A 17,645-nucleotide genomic window follows, 5' to 3' on the forward strand; every position below is an offset into this window, starting at 1 on the left:
GATCTCAGTTCGTCACAGCTGACCTGACAGAGGCAGAGGATGAAACCAACAAAACTGATAAACATTTTGAGGCACAGAAGAGGGGAGAGACAAGATGGTGATATTTATCGCAGCTCAGATAGGTAATCAGGATTCTGGTGCTTGCAACCTTTTCAAAGGCATAGGAAAGAAATTTCTAAGAGTAACATTAATGATATAAAATGTATTTTAAGTTTCTCACTTAAGTCAGCAGATCAAATCTAACTTAATTATTCACACAATGAACTATATCTTACAACATTTCAAATTTCAAATTACTTAGACATTCACTCACCTGAACAATTGAATGCACACCAACTGTTTGCATAGCTTGGCTTTCATCATCTGAGGTAATAGCAACAAAACTAAACCCCCGAAAAAGCTGATGTGCATTAGCACTAGGTGGAATGCCAGGTGAATCTGAAAAGAATCATAAATTACTAAGAAGGTAATTACTTTGAAATGTAATTGAGGGAAGAATTGTTGACATTATGACCTCTTCTCACTTATTCTGGAACTCTACTTCTCAGGCACCTGGTGCTTTAAATATAACTCACTGAGGCACTGTATCAGATCTGTCCTGATGGCCTATTGCCATCACAACTCTAATATCCTAGTCCCTTAGAGCCCAGAAAATAGCTAATCCATTGGAGAATATAACAAATCGATGAATTACTGGGTTAATGTTATTCTAAATTAGCACTGTCCCATAGAATTTTCTGCTGTGATGAAAACGTTCTTTATCTGTGCTGTCCAATATGGTAGCCACTAGCTACATGCAGCTACTGCACATCTGAAATGTGGCCAGTGTTACTGAGAACATTTTAAATTTTAATGGATTTAAATGTAATTAATTAATTTAATTGGTATCATATTAGATGGTACAGCCCTAAATGGTAGGAGGAGATACAAGGTTGATCTACAGACAATTTAGGAGCAAGGAATTTAGTTCACTGGTTTCAGTACATAATATCAGAATCTAGAAATCTAAACTACAAGTTAAAAATTATTTTACGTATATATTTAAGGATCAAAAGTAATTTCTAGAATAATCATGGTATGTAGTCCTTAAAATATATTTTACTACATGACATGTATTGTTATTCTAATTATTTATGTGGAATCTATTGGTATTAACATGAATAGAAATATACTTATACAACAGTTAATGTCCACTATAAAGACAATAAATGTGTCATTCGTAAATATAAATAAATAATTAGGCATACTAATATTTATAAACACACAATAAAGGCTAAGGGCAAGCAAAAAGCAAACAGGCAAGTCTATTTAAACATCAACTCTGTATAAAGTTCTTTGTGAACATCAATTTGATAATTTCAGTAATACATATTGTTTAGTGAATTTTAAATCAGCAAGACAGTATGTATATACTGAAGACTTTTGCTAAGAGAACCTATCCGGAATACGATATAGAACTGCTATATTCTGAGATTTTTCCTTTATTAGTACAAATTATATCGAGAAAGCAAAGTAAAACATCACCATAAAGCATCAATTATATGCATTCACTGTCCATGTATTCGATAAAATTTTGTTCATATATTAATCCAAATTTCTAAGACTGTCTTATAAAAATAACAAACGCTCATCAATGCTTAATGCAGATTGTGAGAATTTTGGCTGAAAAGCTTTATAGCAATGTTGAATGATGTATTCTATGGAAAATATATGTAAGTACACTTGTTAGTTATTTGCTGGTCGATGATAAACCTGGGGTTTGGTACGCCTAAATGAGAGAGCATTAGAGTGCAAAACACACCATTATGTATATACATATGCTAACTAGTGAAATACAGGTTATCATTTCAAAGATTACTTCTCTATAATAATCGCTGTTTATGCAATTTTAGGATAAAGTATGATACAGGATATGATTCATTTTGAAGTTATTACATCTCATTTAAAGTTGAAGTTATGTTTGGGATTTGAACTTTACAAGTACCTCCAGAATAGCACCTAATATTAGAGTTTTAAAGAAAACTATTTATACTGAAGAGTATTTCATGTAAAAATAGCTACAGGTAAATAAATGCACGAGCAAATAAGTTTTCCCACATAAATAATATTAAAGTTTAAGGCACAAAATAATTTCCTAAAAGATTTAACAAGAATCTTAACTGCTATAAAATGTTGTAAAGGATTTACTAATTATCTAGGTATTGTGGCAGGGATAGGGTATGAAGAAGAGATACAAGGATAGCATAAAGAGTTGTACTAGAAAAGATTTTCTGATTGAACAAGAAAAAATATATCTAATGTCTTATATTTGGGTTTTTATATTTTCTCCTTACCTTTGGGAGTTTTTGCAGTAAACTCAGGATCAAAATAAAATGTATCTTCGGGCCTGCCAGTTGCAGGTTTAAAAGGTGGATGAATTTCTCTTCTGTACAGTTTCTAGAAGAAAAAAGAGTGTCTTAGACATATGTTAATTATTTTAAAAAATTCAAGCAAGTTTTTATTTTATACTTACATTCCAGTCTATAGTTGAGAAAAATAAGTGTCTTTTAATTTCTTCAACTCCATCTGGTCCTGCGCCTATCCAAAATTAATTAGTTTTGATTAAATAATAGTTTTATTTCAGGGAAGAATATATATTGTTTATTTAGTCTTTGCTTTTAATATTTGTCCTAATATTTCATAATCCTACAACAAAACAAACATCCACCTCTCTCCAAAAAAACAAATACCAAGAAACATGCAAAAGAAACAAGATAAAAATTTTACCTAATCTGTTTGCAGGATTTCGTTTGAAAAGCATTCGTAAAAGACTCTGGGCTTCAGGACTCAAAAACTGTGGCATCCCAAGTTTGGCTCTAAATAATAAATCCACATAATACCATTTTATTTTTTGGAGGTATCTGTATTTTATTTAAAAGTTTTTTTTTTAAATTAAAATTTTTAAGATAATTGTGGATTCACACTCAGTTGTAAGAAATAATAGAGAGACCCTGCGTGCTTTCACCCAGTTTTCCCCATGGGTAACATCTCACAAAACTATACAGTATACACTATCACAACCAGGATATTGACATTGATACAATCCACTGATGTCATTCAGATGTCTCCAGTTTTAACTGCAGCATTTGTGTATGTGTTGTTTTATGCCATTTTTATCACAAGTGTAGGTTCCTGTATCCAACACCACAGTAAAGATGCTGAACATTTCATCACCACCAGGATCCTGCATGTTGCCCCTTTGTAACCACACCGTTTTCTCCCTCCCCAATTCCTAACCTCTGGCAATCACTAATCTAGCCTCCTTTTCTATAACTCTGCCGTTTTAAGAATGTTTTGTAAATGGAATCATATAGTAGGTAATCTTTTTCCACTCAGCATGAATTTCCTTGAGATTCATCTAAGTTGTTGTGTGTATCAGCAGTTAATTCCTTTTTATTGCTAAGCGGTATTATTCCATGGCATGGGATGGATATACTGCAGTTTGTTTATCCATTTAACTGTTAAAGGGCAGCTGGATTGTGTCCAGTTTGGGGCTGTTACAAATAAAGCTGCTAAGAACATTTGTGTATAGGTTTTGGTGTGAGCACATCATAGAATTTTAGTCTATAATCTAATTTCATTTTAGTCCATAATCTTCTTTTCATTTTTTCAGAATTTTGCAAAAAGTACTACTGTGAGAGTAAGATCATCTGAATCTTAGTTCTGGCTCTTTTACTAAGAACTCTGTGACCCTAGGAAAGCCAATCCCGTTGGGCCTGTCACTTTTTCATAGGCAAGGAGATTGGATGTTAGATCAATAGTTCTCAAACTGTAGCCTTGGAACCATTTTTCAAGAGGAATTTAAGAAGTCCAACATTTAAAACTGCGAAAAGAGCATGTTTCATATGTTTATTTTTCCCTCTCATTCCCCTTAATAGCCCTGCAGAAAAGAAGAGCTGGTGGTAAATGGGTCTGTGGAATATCCAAGAGTCTGTGGCACACCGTCTGAGAACCACTGGCCTGAGTGAGCTTGAAGGTCTGTTTCGGCTCTAATATATAATTTTATTCTTTTTCCCAACATACAAATCCAGGAAACCAATGATCTTGTAAGTATGAAAACAATAACAGAGCTGGGGAAAATGGCTAGAAATTTGTATTTCAGAAATAGATGAATTTATTATTCAGTTTGTTGTTATTGAGCTACTATGTGCTAGACACTGCTTAGTGCTGAGGATACAGAGATAAAGATAGCTCCCGATGGTCAGTGGGGAAGACGGATGTAGATAAGCCTGTTACATTAAGAGATGAATTCAGAAGGACATTTGGAAAGAGTGCTAAGGGAACAGTAGGAGATATCTAATTTAACATAGGAGATTTTAAAAGGCCTTAAATGCAGGTTGAGAATTTATTCATTTGGCCAGTGTTTCCCCAACATTTTATTGAATAACATTAATCTCTCCAGATCCTTAACAATGACAACAACAAAAATTTTTCATGATCCAGTGAGTTTGTGGAATGCTACCTATTATATCCCCCTGATGGAGACAGAGAATAAAACACATTGCATATAAAAGGCTGAGAAATCTAGAGTAAAGAAATCATAGTTTTTCTAACCATTTGTTTCCAGTACTTTGCTCTCAGAGGATAGCTTACAACATCTTGTAGAACTAGGGTTGTGTTGAAAAAAACCTGGGGAAAAACTGCCATATTAGGTAACAGGGATAGAGCAGAGGTCTTAAAAAAGTTCGCTAACATGACCAGATTTATTTTCAACTGTAGTGTAAAATGACCTGGAGTGGGAAGCGGTAGGAGGTAGTCGGCATTCTCCTGAGGAGCTTGGCCCAGTTGTGTGGGTAGGAGCTCAGCATGATCTGAGAAATGTATGCAGTGCAATGCAGAGGAAAGGTTGGGGTACTGAAATATTTCTGAGAGTAAACTTGGTGAATACCTGCGTGTGTGAGAGAAAAGAATCGAGAATGATTTTCAGGTTTCTGGCTTGAGAAGTAGGCTGCATGGAAATGCTAATTGGGAATACAAGAAGAGAACGGCGAATAGAGATAAACTTAGTTTAAAACTGTTAAGTCATGCATGACATATGCTTTGGGAGAGCCAGGTAGGTGAGTAAATGGAAATGTAAGTCTGGTGTCTGGTAAGTTAAGGTAAGAAAGAGTGATCAGGGAGTAATTAAAATGTTGAGAGTAATCACAGGAAAGGCTAAGGTCAGCCAGGAAAATAAGTAGAGACAGGGAAAAACAGCATATCAGAGATGGAACCCTGGGGAACAAGAACATTTAAAAGGTGATCAGAAAAAGGACAATTTGAGCATTAAAAAAATAAATGCAATTGGCTGAATCACACCGATTATTAAATCCCATGAGTTAATTATATTAAAAAAAGAAAAAGAAAAGTCAAAACTAACATAAAAATCCAACTCATTGGATACCACCCCAAGTGGAAATAACTAGGACTCTGACAATTGAAAATAATTAAGAAAATAATTAAGCATTTATTCTGCCTTTCCTATTTGAGCCTTATTTCAAGGTAACTAAGTAGGCCTAGCTGATGAAGGAAAGTTCATTATTTCAGAATATAGCAGCTAATGAATGAAAAAGGAATAATAGTAATAAAAAATCATCATTCTTGAATCCCTAGTAAAATAATTGTTTCAAGTAATGATTATCGATGGATGAAATTAAAGTCTGACAGGGAACTGTACAATGGAGGGGGGGCTAGCTGTAACCATGGGAACTCATATTTAAAGTGGAGTAACCAAGTGTTGTAAGCCTCCTGATGTGATATAATAGGGAGCAAAAGCACAAACTATGAAATAATCTTGCCAAAAAAGTTTAACCAAAAATAGGAAAAAGGAACAAGTTAAACAATATCATAAGGGGAATTAAAAAATTTCCACACTCCTTGAAAAAGACTAATTGTTATATAACTTTGGTAACAAGGGAGCCACCAGAACTGGTTTTAAATCTGTTCAATTGATCAAATAGTTTTTTTTCTTTTCCTGCAAACCAACCAATTAGTAACTGTTCTTCATCTGCAAAAATTAGCCAAACAAGAATGGGCTGCCTCCACTAACCACACTTGAATGCCAACTGATCAACAACAGTCTCACCCAAGTAACCACACTCTTATAGATGATGTCAACCTACTTATGACTCTGAAAAGCTGCCAGTTTTTGAACTCCACCCTTCCCCAAAACCCTACATAAGAACAGTGGTCTACTCTGCTTGGAGACTCTACTCGACCAGTATCATCACTCTCCCTTACTGTAGTAAGCATTAGAATCGGCTTTATGCTTTGTTTCAGATGTTGAGTGGTCTCATCTACAAAGTGGAATTCTAAACTGATTCGGTTTCGACAAGTAAACGGAAGGGAAAAACAAGGATAGACTGTTCTAAATGAAGAGAAGCTTAAGAAATACAACCGAATGAAATGTGCAGATTTAATGTGGGACTTTAAAAATATCATTTTGGAGAAAATCTGAAAAATCTGGTTAAGGATTGGTATTAGATGATACCTAAGCATTATTACTAGTTTTGTGAGATGTGGTCATGTAAGAAAACATCCATACTTTTTAGTGATGTAAACTGAAATAAGTGAGAAATGATATACCTGGAATGCTTAAAATATTTCAGTAAGTTAGAAAAAAAGGAAAAAATAAAGCAAATGTGGTAAGATCTTGATGACTGTTGAATCTGGATAATTGGCATATGTGTGTTCACTGTATTTTTGCAAATTTATGTTGGAAATTTTTCATAATTAAGAAGAGAAAAGCAGGCAGAGAAGGAATGGTCAAGCAAAAGAGACCAAAAGAGGAATGGTTAGAGAGGTAGGAGAAGCTGATGAGAGTAGGAAAAGCTAAGGGGGGATGGAGTGGCCAACAGTGTCAAATATTCTTCAGAGAGACCTTCCTTTACTGTCCCATCTAAAATGGCTCCTGCCCCAGCCCCTTCCCTTACACTTCAAGAGTACCTTGGTTTATTATCCCTATTGCTTCTATTACTATCTGAAATTATTATATTTTTATTTGTTAAAATATTAATTCCTCGTCTCCTCCACTAGAATGAAAGCTCTGTGAGACCAGAGATCTTCTCAGTCTTGTTTACGCTGCATCCTAAGTACAGGCAGCAAGACTTCAATAATCTGTTGAATCAACTGTGTGAACAAATGGTAGAGAATCACATTTCTAACAATCTGCCACTGGTTTAAGCAACCAGGAGCTCACAGATGACAACACTGAGAAAAGTTTCAATAGAGTGGTGGGAATGAATGACAAGTAGGCTGTGGAATAAAAGCAGCCAAAAAAATGGTAACAGAAAGAGTACTCTTTAAAGAGGCTTTGTGTTGAAAGGATGCAGGAAGATGGTTCAGAAAACTGAATAAAAAAAGGCTAGGTTGAAAAAAGGTTTTATATTTTTTTTCTACACCAGAGTGTGTTTGTGAGCTGAAAGGAAGAGGCTAGAGTAGATGGAGTGATGAAGGTTCAGTGAACATTCATTTATATAGCAAATATTTTTTAACCTTTTTTATTGTGAAGAAAAACATAAAGTGCAAAAAACAACAATAACAACAACAACAAAAAAACCCAACTCAAAACCAAAGTACACAGCTCAATGATTTACCACAAAGTGAATAATCATCTGACCAAGAAATATAACATCACCAGAATTCCTCATTCAAGTAACCACTTTCCTTATTTTCCCTCAGGCTTTTGTGATCTAAATATGGACACTAAAAACTATGCTTTAGTTCGTCTGCTTTTAAAACTTTATAAATAGAATCATATAATATTCATTCTTTTGTGTCTGAACTGCCTTTGCTCAACATTCTTGTGAGATTTACCCAAGTTGTTGCATATAACTGTGGTTTGTTCATTTTATTTGCTGTATGGCACACCACACCCATGGGCCAAAGGCTTCAGCCTGTTTTTGTATGGCTTTTGAGCTAAGAATGGTTTTTACATTTTTAAAGTACTGGAACAAACAATAAACAATAATATGTGACAGATACTGTGTGTGGCCTGGCCTGCAAAGCCTAAAATATTTACAGATAGTTTTGTCGACACCTGCTGTATTGCATTGTATGAATATACCATAATTTTTTTAATCGATTCTTTAATCTGTTAACGATCCAATTTCCACTTTTTGGCTATTACAAATAATGGTGTTATGAACACCTTTGTATTTGTTTCTTGATGTGCAAGTATCTTGATGCATATTAAGTAGGTGCATGACTAAAAATAGGATTATCAGATGAGAGTATACATAGATTTGATTTTAAAAGATAACGCCAAAGAATCGTTTCCAAAGTGGTTATACGAATATTTATATTCCTTCCAGCTATGTATGAAAGTTGCCACTGCTCCACATCCTGTCAGCACTTTGTATTGTCAATTTGTTTATTGTTAGTCACTCTGATGGGTATGCAGTTGTAGCTTGTTGTGATTTTAATGTGCATTTTTTGATTAATGAGGGTGAGCATCTTTTTATAAGTTTATTGGCCATTGAATATCCTCTTTTATAAAGTCCCTAAATCTCCTACCCATGTCTATTGGGTTCACATTTTCTTATTGATTGACTGGAGTAATTACAGGTATAGTAAAACTTGGTATTTGGTAAAGCAAGTCTTCCTATTGTGATCTTCTTCAGAGTGTTTTAGCTATTCTTGGTCCTTTCTATTATCATATTAAAATTTATGAAGTTTCATATAAAAAACTTTTAGGATTTAAATTTGACTTGCATTGAAACTACAGTTATGCTGTCCAACATGGTGGCCACTAGCCACATGCAGCCACTGACTGAGCACCTGCAATGTGGCTAGCCCAAATTGTAAGTGTAAAATGCACACTGAAAAATTCCTATCACCTTGTGACATCATAGCCATTAAAAACATAGTGCAATGCATTACTCACGTGTATTTCAAATAAATATGAAAAAATAACGTATCATATATCATTAATCTTCTAAATCTTCTAAATCTTACAATCACATCTTCTAAAATTTCTATATAATAAAACAAATATAATAAAATATATTACAGTAATGTGCCACTTAACAAAAAGAATACATTCTGAGAAATGAGTCATTAGGTGATTTCGTCTTTGTGCAAACATCGCAGAGTGCACTTACACAAACCTAGATGGTATAGCCTACTACACACCTAGGTTATATGGTATAGGCTACAGCTCCCAGGCTACAAACTTGTGTATCTTGTTACTACACTGAATACTGTAGGCGACTATAACACAATGGTAAGTACAGTGTACATCGCTGTATGTGCTATACTTTCATATGAACAGCAGTGCAGTAGGTTTGTTTATATTAGCATCACCACAGACACGTGAGTAATGCATTGCACTATGATGTTTTTAATGGCTATGATGTCACAAGGTGATAGGAATTTTTCAGCTTCATTATAATCTTATTGTGGGCCACCGTCATATATGCAGTCTGTCATTGACCGAAACATCATTATATGGTGCATGACTGCACAATTTTAATTTTTTCTTCTTACTTTTATGTTGCTACTAGAAAATTTTAAATTACATGGCTCATATTTTTATTGGATAACAATGACCTATAGAATCTACATTTTTACAAAACTGGGTCTGTCATATGAATACAATACAACCGTCCATGTTATTTTGGTCTTCCTAAATATTTTTAACTAAAATTTTCTAATTTTCTGCATAGAGTTGTTATATAACTTTTGCTTGATTTATCCCTAGGTATCTGATATTTTTGATACTATTGTAAACTGTATCTTTTAAAAACATTCCATTTCTGTTGCTAGGATACAAACATGAAACAGATTTTATTTATGGCCTTTTTCTCCAGCAACTTTGCTAAACTCTTATTAATTCCAAAACTTTGTATGAAGATTGGGATTTTCTATGGACACAATCATGTTATCTAAATAATGACAATTACATTTCTTCCTTAAACCTTAACCTTTAAAACCTTAAATGATACTTCTTTTGCTTGCCTTACTATTCTTGCTGGTACCTCTAAGACAATGTGAACAGAAGTGGAGTAATCGGAATCCTTGTCATATTCCAAATCTCAAAGGTAAAGTTTTCAATATTTCACCATTAACACGAAGATAATATCAGTACTCTAAATCTAAGGAATTTTTTGTATTTAAACTACATAATACTGATGTCATAATATTGATGAATTTCTTAGTTTTAGTTATTTCTTATAGCCAACACTCTAAAATCTCTCTCTCTTTTTTTTTTTTTAGTTTGAAGCATTTATTTTTAAATCTCATCAAAACATATCCACCAGGGAGTACTTACTTAAGGATCATAGTCATTGTTTCTTTTCGATCTTTTCCTTGAAAAGGCAGTGTCCCAGTGAGCATCTCAAACTACGAAAAGGCAAAATAATCAGAGGTATTAGTCAATAAGTATAAAATCTCAAGGTCAGAAGGTAAGAAAGCATCATCTTAATTACAATCACATCTTCTAAAATTTCTATATAATAAAACAAATGATTTATATATGTACTATATTCATTACTGAACTTCTCAAAAAAACACCCCAAACCTTACCATCAACACACCAAAAGACCACCAGTCCGCACTCTGAGTATGACCTCGACGATTAACTACTTCTGGAGCCATATATTCCACAGTTCCACAAAAAGAATATGCCTTCTTTTCATGGTCAATAGACTCTTTACTTAGGCCAAAATCTGCCAAAATAAATATCGAATTCATAAATACTCTACTATAATTTGCACACATAAAGTTTAAACTTTGAATTCCAATATTTACATTTATTAAAAATTCTAACCCAAGTTTTTAACACAATGTGTTACTCATTATCTGTACCATGTTCAAACGTCAAAGAAATTTATATAAAGAGTAGGAGAGAATATTTTAACAAAATGAGGATTTTTACCTGTTAATTTGATGTGACCTTCTTCATCAAGAAGTATGCTGGAAAAAAAAAAAAGACAAAGTCAGAAATTCTTTTCAAACCACTAGAGATTTACAGAAGCTAAAACTGAGATTACTTTGTTAAGCATCAGATCACCACATTTATTCTAAAATATTGCTTTAAACAGTGAATAAGAAGGTAAAGAAAAAGGAGGAGAAAAATTATGTTTTGGATACACATATATAACAGATCCCAAAGGCAAAGCCTTATAAACTTATAGTGAGTCACGGGTACTTGAAAACTACTAGGAAAAGAACCAAAACCTATATACTCTTCTAAGTTGCTCTTTCTAATGCCTTTCTGCAGAGATGGCCTAACTAGATTCCCTAGTACTTGCACAACAGACAGAGGGTCCACGTATCTAAGTCAAATGTATTAAAGTTGTCATTGTCGTTCATTTTTAAGGCATCTGACTCCATCATTCTTTCCTAGCTTTTTTTTCTGACATGGCCTACACAATCTTCTCAATACACCTTCCTCACACTCCTTGTTTTTCATCAACCCATCCCTTCACTGTATATTCGCCAGTGTTTTCTCTCAGTAAACAGTGAGCTCCTAGAAGGTTTCACTTTATTCATCTTGTAGCTAAGTGCCTAGCAGAGCACAGACAAATAAGAAATGTATGTTGAACAAATGGGACCAGTCTATAAAGGGCCAATAAGGCACCGCAAATAGTTTGGGCTTCTTTTCAAGGGCACTGAAGACCATTAAAGGTTTATATGTGTGGAGGGTAAAGATAATCACATCTGCAATTTTAGAAAATAATTTCAAGGGAAAAATAAAGGGTATGTAGTAAGCTCTTAGATATGGGTTGTAATAAAGAAGAACAAATGGAGAAGAGACTCAGGCTTCTGGCTTTAGCAGATATGTGAGTGGAAAGAAACATCATTAATCAAGGAGCTATTGAAAGTACTAAGCTATAAACCAATAGTGTGTTTCTGAATAGGTATTTTAGCATACTGACTCCAAAGGTAGAGTAATAAACTGTTTCACTTATATTCAAAGCTATGACATTTCCTTACTTTTAATTCTAACTAAAAAAATGTTTAAGCCAAATTTTGTTATAATAAAATTTTGCTATGTCAAAATTACTACCAATCTTCCTATGACATCAATTCAACTATGATTACAATAAAGTTTACCGCTGAGGGTAATTCAGTAGGAACATATTTTTCAATTCTCTTCATAACAAGGGACTTGTTATGAAAAAAATAATAATCTTGATTATGCTTGATTATAAAGCAGACCAACACATTTAGGGAATATAAAGGGAATTATTAGGTATCGTGGAAATCATCTATCTTTCTGTCTAAAAAATATATGAAAGACAGTTCTAGAAACAAAACAAGCCTCAAATCATTCTTGATAATTTTGAGAGAAAAAAATAAAACTTGGCTAAAAGGGTATTACTTATGCCTTCTAAAACACTTTTAAGATAACCATGCCCATCCTTTATCTTTCAAAGAAAAAGTCAATTGTATTATTCTCAATAACAAAGTTCCCTTTCAACTATTAATAATTATTTTTAACTATATTTATTATAACAGAGTTCTAGTTTAAAAGTATCTGGAAAATCCCTCCCAGTACATAAAACAATTGGTCTGAGAAATTTCTGTCAAATTCTATATAATGGTCTTTACTTGGATCAGTTAACAATTAAAGTTATTTCAATCTAATAGCATTTTCTAGACAGGTATGAGAAAGATCTCACTACAAGTGATCTTATTCGACTTTTGAGGCAGAGTCCATGCTTTATCTATAATTTTGTGGCCAATGCTAATACAATGGTCTACAATAAAAAACATTCAATTAAATGATGTAAAACACATATTTTTTTATTATGAATGTTTAATCTTATGTTTATAGTAATTTTTTCTTCTAAGCATTATATGCTTGAATAGTGATTCCCACTAGGAATTATATTTTATGTAATGATAGTTAGAAATCGGGAAAATGATAAGAAAACCTCAGTAATTATCTGAGGAATAAAAATAGAACCAAGTGAAACTTATCCAAAAACAAAATATATGAAAAACAAACATAAAACCTGCAAGTATAACAATTTTTAAATGATCCTTTAACAGGATTCCAAAAAAACATTTCCTGTTTCCTACTGTAATATATTGAAAATTTTGCATGTAACATTTTAATGTAATATTTAAAATCTTGATAAAGATGATGGCTGCATAACTGTGAATATACTAAAAATCACTGAATTTTATACTTTAAGTAGGTGAATTGTCTAGTATGTGAATTACATCTCAATAAAGCTCTTGATTAAGAGCTTTAAAATTCTTGATAAAGTAAGTCTCTTGTTTATATCCTTAAAAAATAAAAAAACCTTTCTTACTCAAAGTGGTAAACACTAAGAAATTAAAACACAGAAGTGTGTACAAAACTAAAAGTAGAATTATATTAGCTTCTTGATAACTGCTATTATCAAAGTGAGAGGAAATCTGCTCAACTCATACTTAAAATTTGAAATTCTGTGAAGAAAATTTTCAATAAATGACATTTGGAGGAAAGCATTAGCTCTTTGCCATACCTCATACCAAAAAATTTCCAGATGAAGTTAAAAGTAAAATAAAGAAACCATAAAATGAGAAGAAAAATATCTCATCATGAGATTGGAAATGCCTTTCTAAGAATAAAAGTCATGGAAGAAATCACAAAAGAAAAGACTGAAAGATGTGACTGAGGAAAAAAATATTTGTGTTGGTTAAAATAACATAAAGTTAAAATTAAAAGATAAACTAGAAAAATGTATTTGCAATATATGTCAAATAGCTAAATTCTTAATTTGTAAAGGTCTTTTACAAATCAATGGGAAAAAAATTACATTCCAAAAGAAAAATGAGGAAAGGCCATGTACAGAAAAATCACATAAAAATACAAATTGCCAACAGACATATGAACATAGATTTCAACCTCATTAAAAATCAAAGAATGCAAATGATGCAAGATAATATTAACAGAAATTTTGATTAACAGATATTTAAAAGTATGACAATACTTTTGTTATGAGAATACACAGTGTAACGCATTCACTCTAATGCACTGTTTGTGGTAGTTCTATGAAGTAATTTTATTTTTTATTACCTCCTAAGTAATGATATTACATTGTATTCAACTTAGCATGATTCCTTACTTTTCTGGTTTTAAGTCTCTATAGATTATTCCCAGGCTATGCAGATGGTCTAAAGCAAGTGCAAGTTCAGCCAAGTAGAATTTGACATCTTCTTCTGTGAACATCACCTAAAATAAAATAATAATTTTTCTGTCTTTATTTTCTTTTCGTATCTGTAATTTTTAAAGTTCTATCTCAGAGTTTAAATATTCAAAAAATTATAAATATGTTATTATAGGTAGTTTTATCCACAATTTACTTATGAAAGAAATTTGCAAAAATGATCAACTCAGTCAACTAATTACTTACTAAATGCTCGAAATGCACTGTGGGGGAAATAATTTTACATTGTTAAGAAACAACTGTATTTAGATTGTGCCATTGTTGTCCCACTACAGTTAACATCTTAGAAATGAAAAATGATCTTTAAAATGCATGCTGAATTTCCACTACCAACTGTTTAAAGATATCTTGTTGATATCTTATTGTTTCTGAAAAAACTATAACTAAAAGAAGCAGGACAAAAGACAAAGTCGGTCAATCAATTTAAAGTTCGACTTTTAGAATAAATTCAAAAGGTAGGAAAATAACTCTTTTTGGCTCTGATTATTCAGTGTAAGAATCATGTGCCACTAGAGAAAATCTGATAAGCATAATATTGATATACAACAAAGCTTTAGTTGAAACAGGATAAGTATAAATTGATTAAAAATAAAGATTAATTATATACCTCTTTGGATAAGCGTGTAAACAAATCTCCTCCCCTGAGAAAATCCAAAATAAGATACAACTTCCCTTCAGTTTGAAAAGCTGAATGAAGAAATAAAAATTATGTTTAATCCACCACAGTTTATTTTCTTAGGCTTATATTAGGTCCACATTCGCAAAGGAATATTATTTTTAGCAAATTAATAATTATATCATAGATTCAAATTGATTTTTATTTAGAAGATAACCACTGATTTCTCTTAGTTTCCATGTGGAAATGTTAAATACAGTACTGCTTATTACAGAACCGCTAGAACATTTGTTAGATTTTCTTTAAGCAATAGTGTCTCAGGAAAACAGCAGTTCTAAAACATGTAATCAATAAGAAAAATCCCAACAGAAAAAGACTTATTTAAACATGAAACAAAATACAGAAACTACGTCACTTAACTTCAGAAAAAATGTGGGTTGGTTAGCTTTAATTACACATAGTAAAAATCACACGTTTACCCACCAAGAAAAAGCACAAATGCCTTTAGGGAAAAGAAAGGTGATAAAAGTTTCAGGACATTAGAGAGCTTCCTTGATTTTAAGTTAGGCTAACATATATGGACTAGAAAATGCTGGTAAATTGTTAATTAATATAATAAAAATGATTATTATTACCTGTTCTTATGGCTACCACTCAGAAACTATAATGTTTAAAAGAAACATAAGCTAAATGAAACAAAAGCTTCTGAAATTTGTCTAAGAAGTGACAGTTTAATTTCCATGACATTACTATATGTATCTGCTAAACACATACGTATAAATATCTATACACATTAGTATATCTGAATGCACTCAGGGAGTCAGGATGAGGTGAAGAAACAAGGTGGGAAGTGGTTCATAACTTACCATAATGCAACTTGACAATAAAAGGATGATTAACTTCTACCAAGATATCACGCTCCATTTTTGTCCGAACACGGTCTCGAACTATAAAATATTGCACATATGACTACATTGCAATAGCTTTCAGAGACAATCTTTAAAAGAAAATATTTTTGGTGCCTATTTTAAATAAAATTTTGCTTATATATATAAAAATCTGAATTTACATTTTATACATATTACTTTTGAATTCTCAAATAACTATATTTTTACTAAATTATATAACCAGAAGAAATTATATATATTTATAAAATCTGTGCTTTAAGTTAAGAAATAAATATAGAGAACACGTCAGATACTGGCTTTAACATCAAATTTATAAGTATATAATCAGTTATGAAAAATAGCCAAAAAAAGGAGTAACTTTTTAAAAACAAGGCATCCCACTAAAATATTAAAACACAAAAAAGTGGAATAGGTTTCAATACCCGTATAAATCCTATCGACTCAAGTCAATAAACATTCATTAAGCATCTATAAAATGTGACAGATGTAGGGAAGGATGGGTATATCCTGAAAGGTCTGCTTTGAGGGAGAAGAAATACTATGGTGCGGCTAAAAGAGCAAAGGCTTTTCGGAGTTAGAAAGATCTAGATTCAGATCTGTGTAATCTTGAGCAAGTTTCTTAAACTCTCTGAGCCTCAGTTACCTCTCGTCTATAAAATGGGGAAAACACCACTATACCTTTGGGGATTGTGTGACCATTTGAATAAGGTTTGTACATCTCAGATCCTGGTATATAAGAGATACTCAATTAAATGGTAGCTATAGCTCCATGAATATGATAAAGAGACAAAATGATTTATAACCAGCAATAAGCAGTACAGGAATTCAGAAAAGAGAAAGATGTTTTACTCACATAGGAAGTCTAGAGGGAAGAGGTGGGGCTAGGGACTTTTAGAATAGAATTTAGATGGGTGGGAAGGACTGGACCTAGAGTAGAAAAATCCAGGTACAGTGTACCAGCGCAAACAAGGACATGGAGGCACGCATGATAAACAGGAAGGAACCAAATCCGTGTGGAAACTGGGAAGGTAAAGCAGGGAGTATCCAGATTCTTGACAATTTGTAATGCCGGGAAGAATTTATGTTTGACCCCCATAGACAAAGCTCTCTTTTACCAAACAAACATTTCCTGAGCAAATTCTATGTGTCAGGTACTGTAAGAGAAATACAAATAAAATAATCTTTGAGAAGCTCATAATCCGGTGGGAATAACAGACAAGTAAATAAATGATTAGAATACATTGTGAGAAGTACTAATTGTGTTGGTAGCTCAATGAATTTAAGAGGTGAAAATGATCATTCTTTAAAGTTTTAATTTTTTTTCTGTCGTACAATAAAAAGGATAAATCATAGATAACTTCTATTTCTCAGGCTAGAGTGACCAAATGGTTGTGCCAAAGATTAAACAGAAAGAAAGGTAAAGAGAGTCTTTTTGGGGGGAGAGTGGAGACAGAGAAAGATGAGTTGGTTTTCTTTTCAATTTAAGGTAACCACAGATATTTAAAACACAGAAATAAAACCTACGGGAAAAATAAACAAAGAAGCTAAAAAAAAAAAAATCCTGTTTGCCATTCTAGCAGTTTTCCACTTACAACTGGGAGATTTTGGTGCCAGTGACTGAAAATGGTCAGACCAGGAATAGGAATCGACTGCTTTTTAACTTTTTAACTTGGTTCAGCTAGTGTAGCAAATTCAGTACCAACCTCTAATTTCATTATCTTGTCCTATCATAACAACTCTGGTGTCTTATATCTAACAGTCCCTTTCTATTATTTATGTGAGTGAGGTTCATCATCGAGGCCAGATAATTCTCTCTCAGTCTAGCCCAAATCTGGCCCTTTTCCATTGTTACCCATATAATCTTAGATTAGGTTCCTATTACTTTAAATTTCTACCTCTTTCAATAATTATACAAACCTTACCATTTAAAAATCACTC

General features: G+C 32.6%; 1 protein-coding gene across 6 annotated transcripts in view; it reads right to left on the reverse strand.

Annotated features, from left to right (window-relative positions):
- Positions 1 to 17,645, reverse strand: part of RPS6KA3 (ribosomal protein S6 kinase A3) — a 98,696-nt gene that overhangs the window by 20,042 nt on the left and 61,009 nt on the right. For all 6 annotated transcript variants that reach the window (XM_023532341.1, XM_011363034.2, XM_011363032.2 and 3 more), the window contains 10 exons: positions 15,666 to 15,746; positions 14,791 to 14,870; positions 14,082 to 14,188; positions 10,895 to 10,932; positions 10,543 to 10,685; positions 10,289 to 10,359; positions 2,767 to 2,855; positions 2,513 to 2,577; positions 2,334 to 2,436; positions 314 to 438 (listed from right to left, as the gene is read on the reverse strand). In XM_023532341.1, coding sequence (XP_023388109.1) covers positions 314 to 438; positions 2,334 to 2,436; positions 2,513 to 2,577; positions 2,767 to 2,855; positions 10,289 to 10,359; positions 10,543 to 10,685; positions 10,895 to 10,932; positions 14,082 to 14,188; positions 14,791 to 14,870; positions 15,666 to 15,746 — 902 coding nt within the window. The remainder of the gene's footprint in view (positions 1 to 313; positions 439 to 2,333; positions 2,437 to 2,512; positions 2,578 to 2,766; positions 2,856 to 10,288; positions 10,360 to 10,542; positions 10,686 to 10,894; positions 10,933 to 14,081; positions 14,189 to 14,790; positions 14,871 to 15,665; positions 15,747 to 17,645) is intronic.

Source organism: Pteropus vampyrus, unplaced genomic scaffold (genome assembly GCF_000151845.1).
Source record: "Pteropus vampyrus isolate Shadow unplaced genomic scaffold, Pvam_2.0 Scaffold81, whole genome shotgun sequence".
Lineage (NCBI taxonomy): Eukaryota > Metazoa > Chordata > Mammalia > Chiroptera > Pteropodidae > Pteropus > Pteropus vampyrus.